This window comes from Argentina silus, assembly GCF_951799395.1.
Source record: "Argentina silus genome assembly, chromosome: 7".
Classification (NCBI taxonomy): Eukaryota; Metazoa; Chordata; class Actinopteri; order Argentiniformes; family Argentinidae; genus Argentina; species Argentina silus.
The window spans coordinates 15,000,417-15,010,978 of NC_139661.1; the positions used below are offsets into that span (position 1 = coordinate 15,000,417).

Sequence of the window (10,562 nt, forward strand, 5' to 3'; positions counted from 1 at the left end):
TTGTTCTCACATGCCCGTAGAATGGTTGCCTGTTGTTATGCCTTGTCTTTTACAACTAGTAGGACTATTTTGTGACTGGGTAGGACTATTTAGGAGAGTTGTTGCTTATGCTAGCTTGCAGCATTGAAACAAATGTAAGAAAACCTGAAGGAAAAACTGAATTCTGTCTGCTTTTTTTTTTTTTTTTATCAGGTTTCCACTTTCCACCCTTTTGTAGCTACTTTCTAAGGATTTCCTCTGTCTCAATGAAGTTAGCCCCATATAAACCTCACATCCTATTACAGGGGTTGTGGTGTTGGGTTCAGGGAGAGGGAGAGAGGGAGAGACAGAGAGAGTACTACTTTCAACCATCCTCTCAAAGGAGAACACAACCTTTAGTCACCACACTGAAGCGAGCCAGCTCTCTCTCTCTCTCTCTCTCTCTCTCTCTCTCTCTCTCTTTCTCTCTCTCTCTCTCTCTCTCTCTCGGGTGCTCAAATTGGTTAAAACGACTAAAATGAGCATCCAGTGCCAAAACATTAACAGTTGGACAGGAGAACTTGGAGGGAAAGCGCTCCCAGACAGCACTCCCTCTCCCTGCGCAACAGTTGGTGGGAGAGTATCGCTTCCACAGCAATAACACAAACATGGCAACCATGGAGGGACACCACTGCCACTGCTGAACTGGCAACTCAACTCATCCGTCTCAAGTTGCCATGTTGCTCCAGTCTAGCCAGTATGAACGCCAGCAGTATTGAGAGCTAGCCAGAGCGCTCTAGTCTTACCAAACAGAAACCAGCCGTGTGTCCTCAAAATGGTCCTGTTTTTGAATGAATGGCACGGTTGTCGCACTTTGTGGGAAATGTAAGAAGAGCAAAACTATAAGTGATTTAAATGAGTAGGATCGTGAAATAGCACGTTAAGACAGCATTTAAGTAACAAACCAAGCTTAGTGTGTCAGAAATTATATATAGAGTTTGAGTACAGTTGGAGTTGTTATTGATGGCGGCTGGTGGAAGTGAGGTAGAAATCAGAGGACAGGCGTATTGTAATGCATGTGTTTGATATTAATTCCTCATTCCATGCATTACATGAGCACAACCTCTGATTTCTACCTCCACTAGCCTCCCTTGGTTGATACACAGATGGAGAAACGTCAATCAAACTGTGTCGACCTAAAAAGAAATTAATAGGCAGACAGTTTTCACTTCTGAGGGAGATGGCCTACAGTGTTTCAGTTGTTTTTCTTTTTCATCACTCAACAGCCAGATGGCATTGTGGGAATGGTTGCCATTCCAGAGCTGAGAGGAGAGCCCTGTGAAGTGGGCTAGTGTGTGTGTGTGTGTGTGTGTGTGTGTGTGTGTGTGTGTGTGTGTGTGTGTGTGTGTGTGTGTGTGTGTGTGTGTGTGTGTGTATGTGTGCGTGTGTGTTTAAGTGTGCGTGCGTGCGTGCGTGCGTGCGTGCGTGCGTGCGTGCGTGCGTGCGTGCGTGCGTGCGTGCGTGCGTGCGTATGTGTGTGTGTATGTGTGTGTGTGTGTGTGTGTGTTGACATGTGAGGAAGGGGTGGCAGGAGGATGGGTTACAGACTATATACACCAAGAGGGTGTGTGTGAGTGTGTGGTGTACAAATTAGAAGTTAAGGGTTTGTGCTTGCGCAAATCAGAGAACATTTCAGGGATTATTGACAGGGTGTTAGTCAAGAGGAGACGAGGGATAGAGAGAGAGAGAGAGTGTGCGTGTGCGTGTACGTGTGCGTGTGCATGTCTTTGTGTGCCCATGTGCCCATGTGCGTGCATATGTGTGTGTGTGTGTGTGTGTGTGTACTCACCCTGGAGATGGTGAGAGGCATGTTGAAGTCCTTCCCTCCCTGCAGTCTGAAGCCCCAGGGGGCAGGGCCTAGCAGAGATACACTGTAGTTACTGCTCATGGTTGATGATGATGATGTCACTGGCACGGTCTGATGACGTCACTGGCACGGTCTGATGATGTCACAGGCACGTATGGATGTACACAGGTATGCTAACCCAGTAGTTTTGTAGCTCCAAGATCTGTGGAAAAACACACATCTTATGTTATGGACTAGTACCCTTAGCAACAAGCATCAGCAAAACAACAACTAAACAATAACTAAACAAGATGTTGAGACTGGAATCTCTTAGTTACAACTGAATAGACTTATAATCGAAAAATCTGCTGAATCATAATTTCAAAAACATCAATAGTTTCTTCTGTGATGAGTGGCATTCAGAAATGGTGAAATATTGAGCAATAAATAGCTGCATACAATACAATACATTTTAGGGGCATATGAAAATAAACAATTAAATCATCCTAAAAAGAAAACCCATATAACTGTCAAAAGAGACATACATTTTCCCAGCCCAGGCTTCACAATTAACACGGTACGCGAAATATGTGTCCGGCAAAACATGTGGAAAACTATTCTTAAGAAACAATGCCCATGACAGATAAAATATATTTACACACAAACGTGTTTAAAAGTCTGTTAAAAAGCTGTACCTCTAGAACAAGGCGTCCAAACAGTGCTGTAACTCCTAGCAGGGAGGTTGACAATACAGTTCTTCCTGTTGTATCCACTATTAGCCAACACTGACTCTCAGAGCCATGCCATGGCCCTTTTTATGTTGGACAGGGGAGGGGAGGGGAGGGGGTGAAGAGGGAGGACAGGGGAGGGGAAGTAGGGGAGGGGAGGGGAGGGGACGAGAGAAGGGGAGGGGAGGGGAGAAGGGGAGGGAGGGGGTGAGGAGGGAGGGGAGGGGAGAAGGGAGGGGAGGGGAGGGATCAGGAGAGGAGGGGGGGGGTGTGTGTGTGTGTGTATGTGTGTGTGTGTGTGTGTGTGTGTGTGTGTATGTGTGTGTGTGTGTGTGTGTGTGTGTGTGTGTGTGTGTGTGTGTGTGTGTGTGTGCCTGCCTGTGCGTGTTTGTTTGTGTGTATGGGTGTGTGTGTGCGCATGTGGTGTGTGCTTGCAGCATGGGTGCGTGCCTGCGCGCATGTGTATGTGTGTGTGTGTGCGTACTTCCATCCAGATATTTTAGGAACATGGACTCAGAGAGGGCAGCAGCATTTAAGGTAGAACCCTGGAGTCCATAAAGCCATCACAGCCCAAACATCAACATTCCCAAGGCCCGGCTTAACCAGCTCAGAGGAGAATGTTCCACAATAGGGATGCTTAGGGGGGGCTGAGTTCCAAATCGGCCCCTAGCCCCTACACCCTACACCCTACACACCATACACACTACACACTACACCCTAGCCCCTACATCCTACATCTTACACCCTGCATCCTACACCCTAGCCCCCACACCCTAACCCCTACACCCTACACCTTAGTCACTCCTTTAGATCTGAAAGGATTTGGATTGGTATAAAGGGAAACACTTTACTTAAGAGTGGTGTAATGTAGCATTCATAAGGCATTCATGAAACCTTTATATGCATGACATAATGATCTGCATAAGCATTAGGGCTGAAATTCATTCATTATGATTTCACAACATCTTTCCAATGTGTTCAGACCCTTACAGCAGTGGCGAGGGGGGTAGTGTGTAAGGGACTAGGGACTGGTTTGGAACTCAGCCGAGGGAGAGGGGTTTCTCTCCTCTCCTCTCCTCTTTCCTCTCTGGACCCTCCCCATTCACGTCTATTCCAGGAGAGCATTGATTTGTTCTTTAGCGGCAGACTGATATAGTCCCTCTGACGCAGGGATCTGTGACCAGGCCCATAGCTCTGCTGTGTGTTCATTCAGGCACTTATAGCAGGCCAGGGAGGGAGGAGCATGTTCATGGAGATTGGAGTATGAGCTTAGTGTTTGTTTAAGTGACAGGCTGAGCATTTTATCGATGCATAATTAATCTGTCAGGAGAGATTTTCATTATTTCCCCTTCGTTTCCCATACATTCTTCATTAAGACAGCCTCCACTGGATAGAACCAATGATTGATGAGATAGAAAGATGGAAATGTACACACACACACACACACACACACACACACACACACACACACACACATGCACGTGGGCACACACACACACACACACACACACACACACACACACACAGGATGTACTCCATCAGCCTCCCAGACGATACGTTTCTCATATAGAGCGTTTGCTTTGGTCTGGAGCGCTGCCAGCTCTAACAGCAGCAGCAGAGGGAAGCGAACCCTGCTGACCCCCTCACTGGGAGGTCAGAGGTCAACACAGGACACACAGGAAGTCTGGGTGGGCCGGGAGGAAGTGGAGGAGAATGGAGCTGGATCAGAGGAACGACAGCTGCAGGTGAGAATCCAATCAGATGTTCTGATTGTGGAAGTGTTATAAACAACACTACAGTCACAATTAGGGGACCATGGCAACTGTGCCGATGATGTAACAAAGACTTCCTACTGTACGAGACCATCCAAGGACAGGGTTGTGTTTTAATCACTGTACTTCTCTGTCAATATATACATTCAAAATATAGATTTGATTCCGTTTAGGAAAGCAATGCTCTTTATCTTCTCCTCTCTATAGATTCTGATTCTGATTTCAGATGTATCGTCCTTCAATAGAAAATTGTTGATTCTATGTAATATGACAATATGACATATTTCAATGAAGCATACTCAGTAATAAAGAACACACACCAGAATGAGGTGCTGACTAATGTGAAACAAAGGAAAAGCCGCACACACACACACATACACACACACAGGCACACACACACTCACACACACACACACACACACACACACACACACACACACACACACACACACACACACACACACACACACACAGGCACGCATGCACACACACACATTGACCTGATAAACTCTGTCAAACAATAAAGTGTGTATGAAAAGAGATGAGACAGAGGGACGGAGGAGGATTGAGGCCACTGGGGTTGGGGTGTTATAATCACCCCCAGCATCAATGAGAGTCACCGTCACACACACACACACACACACACACACACACACACACCCCTCAGACATAAAGCCATTCACATTGTCTTTGTTCATGCGCGTGTCTATTTCAGACCCCATATGGCCACCTCTCTCCCCACTTAATGATCTTAGCTTAACCCCCCCTCTCCCTGACATACGCATGCATGCACACACACGCCCCCACACACACACACACACACACAATCCCCCCTCCCTTCTAAATGGTATGATAATCTGCCCCCTTAAACGACATTTAATGCATCATCCACATGAACAAAGAAGCCCCCAGTCAGACAGACACAGATGCTTGTGGTGGTGGTGGTGGTGGGGGGGGGGGGCAACTGAGGCCCTGGAAGTAGGCTACAACAAATAGGATACAGCCAGGAGGTCACAGCCTGTTAGCTACATCTAGTAGGCTCAAACTAGCAGAGAACACACAGTAGACTACACCCAGGTAAGATCCAGCAAGTAGACTACACCCAGGTATGCTCCAGAAAGTAGACTACACCCTGTAGGATACAGCCAGTAGGGCTACACCAAGTATACTACACCCAGTAAGCTCCAGCAAGTACACTACACCCAGTGGCCTATCTACCCCAGGTCCCTCTGTTTGGCTGGTTCAAGCCTGGAGGGGAACAGCTGGGGTTCGACAGGAGGACCAGTCATCTCTGCTCATCCCTGTACATGTTCAACAACATGTTTGGAAATACACAATACTGACAGCAGGATGTGTATGTCATCAAACCCTCCCACTTCACAAACTAAACAAAAGAGAATATATATAGCTGGATTCAATAGAATGTTTGTCTTTTGTGTTTATTGGAAAATACTGGGAAGGGGAATTATGGGTATTATGTGTTCCTGCTCCGTATGATTGGTTATTTAGTTTCTGCGCCGTGTGGAAAATGGGCCAAGTGCCCATTTTCCACAACATACGGGTGACAGTGGGCACAACATACACACACACACACACGCATGCACACACAGACACACGCACACACGCATGCACAGACACACGCGCACGCATGCGCACACACGCAGACACACACACACACGCACGCACACACACACGTATGCACATACACACACACATGCACGCACGTGCGCACACACACATACGCACGCACACAAACACTCACACAGGCACCCATACACACACACACACACACACACATACACACGCAAACACAAACACACACACAGGGCATCGGTACTTACTATTAATAACATATTTGTCAGTCTGGCTGTCTGCTTATAATGTTCCCCCAGACCTAAACCCACTTAATCCTCATCTAACCTGTCTGTCGACAGTCATATGGAGGAGAGCCATTATGTTCAGGAGGAAGCCCTGGAGCCTGATCCTCTCACAACTAGGCCTGGGAGACATAGGATACACACACACACACACACGCACGCACACACACACACACACACACACACACGGACACACACGGACACACACACACACGGACACACACACACACGGACACACAGACACACACACACACGGACACACACACGGACACACACACACACACACATACAGGCTCAGTTCATCTTAACCATTTGGGCTAAAACAATCATACTTAATTGCCCTGCACTGCTGCGCCCAAATTCAAGGCAATTGGAATTATGTGAAATTATGAAGGAGCGCTTGTTTTGTTTCCAACGGAAAACTCTACAACTCTAACAATCCTTTCATTCAGGACCCTCAGAACAAGGTAGTGTAGTGTGTTCCAGCGTCAAACTGCTGTGTTATTACCTGTTTACTTCTGTATTCAGAACAAGGTAGTGTAGTGTGTTCCAGCGTCAAACTGCTGTGTTATTACCTGTTTACTTCTGTATTCAGACATCAAGCCAAACGCAGGCTGATGATTGGATGATTGTTACATTGTTGTAATTGGTATACATGTATATGAGTCATTCAAAATATTGTTTATTGGTACTGACGATTCCTACCTCCACCAGCCTCCCCTGCCAGACACACGGATTGAACAGTATCCATCTCTACGGGTCAAATCCCATGTATAGGTCGTGTAGTGGTGACCCCCAGTGGGGTCAGCATTCAGGTCAGCAGAGTCATCCTAAGAAGGGGGATCATCACTTACAGAACAACTTACTGTGATCTGGTTGGCTGCAGGCAGCTGGTACCCAATTAGAGGGGTGACAGCAGCCAAGCTCATATCACTGGGGGAGATTAGTATCGTACATGTGTGCGCATTTCAAAAAGACCAAGTCTCATACATAATGCATTATTACTTGCTATAGGCCTAACCATGTGTTAGTTAACACACAATGTGTTATCGCCAACTCATAGCCAAGACCTTAAGTCCTATGCATTCTATTCTATTCTATTCTATTCTATTCTATTCCATCCTAGTCCATTCTATAATATTCTATTCTATTCTATTCTATTCTATTCTATTCTATTCCATTCCATCCTAGTCCATTCCATTCCATTCTATTCTATTCTATTCCATTCTATTCCATCCTAGTCCATTCTATTCTATTCAATCCGTGTTCCTAAAGGTGTCACCAATAGCTGTTGTCATCAGTCCCCCAATGTATACCCAGCCTATACCCTCCCTGCCTGCTATCAAAACAGCCCAGCTTAACCCTGAGTGTGGAGCACACTGTAAAGGCTGCCCTGAACAAACAATATCTATGCTACAGTAGATCTGTTTCCTTCCCCCTACAGCAGCTGCTGTGTGTTGTTGACTGCTTTAAGGGGGGGTGAGAGAGAGAATGTGTGTGTGTGTGTTTGTGTGTGTTTGTGTGTGTGTGTGTGTGTGTGTGTGTGTGTGTGTGTGTGTGTGTGTGTGTGTGTGTGTGTGTGTGTGTGTGTGTGTGTGCATGCATGTGCACGTGCCTGTCTGTGTGTGTGTGTGTGTGTGTGTGTGTGTGTGTGTGTGTGTTTCTCCTAGAAGCTGGTGTCCAGCCCATCCCAGCCTCAGAATTATCCCCTGTTATAGACCTGTTATAGACCTGTTATAGACCTGTTATAGACAGGGTCCATCTATCAAAGGCCTATCAGGAGAGCGATGACAGCGATATGAACATCCCCATATCTCCACACCGTGGCAGGGCCAAAGAACAAACTGTTAAATACAGGAATAAAAATAAAAAAACATGCACGCAGCAAATGCAGAGTGCTTAACTCACCAACTGCCAAAGAATTCCAGAACACTCACCACCTAGAGTGCCAAGTGTTTTGTGTGGTATTAAACTTGCAACAATAGCTTGATTAGCTACAAAATGAAGCATCATAATTTATGCATTTTTGGTGAATGAAGTCATCCTTGGCACTCTAGAATGATGACAATTTGAGTGACTTTTTTCACCCTCTGTACTAAATGAGTTAAACTAATCATTCAACACAAACAACAACACTTAATCAGTAATAGCCTTCATCAGCCTTCACCTGTTTATTTGACTCAACCCCCCAGAATTCCGTATGGCCCCCAGGGGCCTCATTGGAGGAGAGGCAGGGTGTCAGGATAAGTGCTGGGTTCACAGTTTCTCCTGGCTGGGCCTCCCAGTGAAATGACAAAGAGGTGAGCAAAGTGTCAAAATACCCTGACTGGCAGAATCTGCTGGGATGGGATGATATGCTGTTATTTGATGATCAAATCATCGCTCTGTCTACACAGCAAGGCAGACTGGTGGAGGTAGAAATCGGAGGACGGGCTTGTTGTAATACATGGAATGGAATGAGGAATACACGTGTTTGATACCATTCCTCATTATATTCCTTCAATTTCTACCTCCACCAGCCTCCCCTGCTACACAGCTGTGGATGTGTAACTATAAGACTTTAGGAACATGTACGAGCGTTACAGAGGATCTGTCTAAGATCTGGCCTAGGCTTTGGCTCGGCAGGCTAACACAGTCTTCTGTGAACACAGGTTCGAACCCAGTCAGTCACACTATAGCAGGAGTGTGTGTGTGTGTGTGTGTGTGTGTGTGTGTGTGTGTGCGTGTGCACGTGTGTGCGTGCGTGCTTGCGTGTCTGTGTGCGCGTGTGTGTGTGTGTGTGTGTGTGTGTCTGTCCCTCCTCCGTTTCTAAGCCATATGGCCAGCATAGCTAAAGGCTGTCAGGGACAAGCCAGTAGCCACCGGGTCTCCAGGGGGAGATCTATACATCTGCTCCATTCAGAACCAAACATCAATGAACCCCCACCCCCCATCCCCCACCCCTGTCAATGTAAGGCTCTCTCCTCTCCTCTCCTCTCCTCTCCTCTCTCTCGCTTTCTTTCTCTCTCTGCCTCTGTCTCTCTCTCTCTCTTGATTCAATTCAAAGGGTCTTTATTGACATGGGAAACATAATGTATGTTTACATTGCCAAAGCCCATTGATACAGTATCTAGTGCTTGATAGTCATTTGCCACTGATGAGCGGGTGAGAGATCAGCTACACCTGCTTCTCAACCTACTCTGTCTGTCAATTTCACAGATTTCACCTGTCTCTGTCTGTCTTTCTCTCTCTCTCAGTTTTCAAGCTCAGAGGAGAGGTTATTATGTTGTAGCTGTGTGTGTGTGTGTGTGTGTGTGTGTGTGTGTGTGTGTGTGTGTGTGTGTGTGTGTGTGTGTGTGTGTGTGTGTCTCTCTCTCTCTCTCTCTCTCTCTCTCTCTCTCTCAAGGCAACCCATTCAAACTACAACCCCACACACCTGCATCTAATCTAGCTGATCACATGTAATTTGCAGTCACATACAGCACCGCGCTTGGTTCTACAGGATCATTCGTTCTCACATCTTCACCTCCGTATCACTATTTTTCAGTTGTGCGCGTGAGTGAGTTCTGTACAAAAACTCGGTCCACACACACGTGCACGCACGCACACACGCACACCCCACCAGAAGCGCATCATTTGAGGAAAGTTTGTATTAGTATTAGCCCGCTGTCGATTGTAAATGACAACGTGTTCTAAATCAAATGGCAATATTGACTGAATAAACAGCGCTATTGAGATTTTTCTAATTAACTTGACGCTATAATTTGACATGGGGCTATTATGACCAAAATACATGCATAACCAATCCAATGCTCTATTGGAATAGACACTAATAATAACAATATAACAATCTGCTATCATCGTGCACTTGTCACAGTGCGCGCGGGACGTCCCATCCTAGTCACCATTTCTTATCAGGTGTTTTTTTTTTTTTTTCTGCGAGAACGCGCGGTCACTAACCTTTTTGCCGCGCGGTAGGTACGCTCTCCGTTCCGTTCCGTTCACCTCTACGGTCTGCTCCGGTGTCCCGTCCAAGACCAGTTTGACTTCCGCCACGAAGTACGCTCTTTTGGTTAACCCGGGGGGGGGGGCGAATACCCTCTCCATATTACGTCATGAACGCAGTAGCAGACAGTACATGTAGGAACGCAGCCTCCCATGAAATTTGTTTCTTTCCATTCAAAAGGCAAGTGTTGTTTGAATACACGCGATTTTGACAATGACGATAATGATGAAAGAAAGACGGAGAGAATAAAGAAGAAAAAATAGAGAAAGAGAAATAAACTCACTAAATGCACTATAGTCCTACTGCTAATGAATTAAAAGAATTCTGTAACCGTTAACCTAGACTGAGAAAACAAATTCATTTAAATTCATTTAAATTCATTAGAATGCAGTGTTT

General features: G+C 46.1%; 1 protein-coding gene across 1 annotated transcript in view; it reads right to left on the reverse strand.

Moving 5' to 3' along the window:
- Positions 1-10,194, reverse strand: part of pdlim5a (PDZ and LIM domain 5a) — a 69,760-nt gene extending 59,566 nt beyond the window's left edge. The window contains exons 1-2 of the mRNA XM_083673030.1: positions 10,121-10,194; positions 1,808-2,027 (exon numbers count right to left, since the gene is read on the reverse strand). Coding sequence (XP_083529156.1) covers positions 1,808-1,906 — 99 coding nt within the window. The 5' untranslated portion in view covers positions 1,907-2,027; positions 10,121-10,194. The remainder of the gene's footprint in view (positions 1-1,807; positions 2,028-10,120) is intronic.
- Between the last annotated feature and the right edge of the window lie 368 nt (positions 10,195-10,562).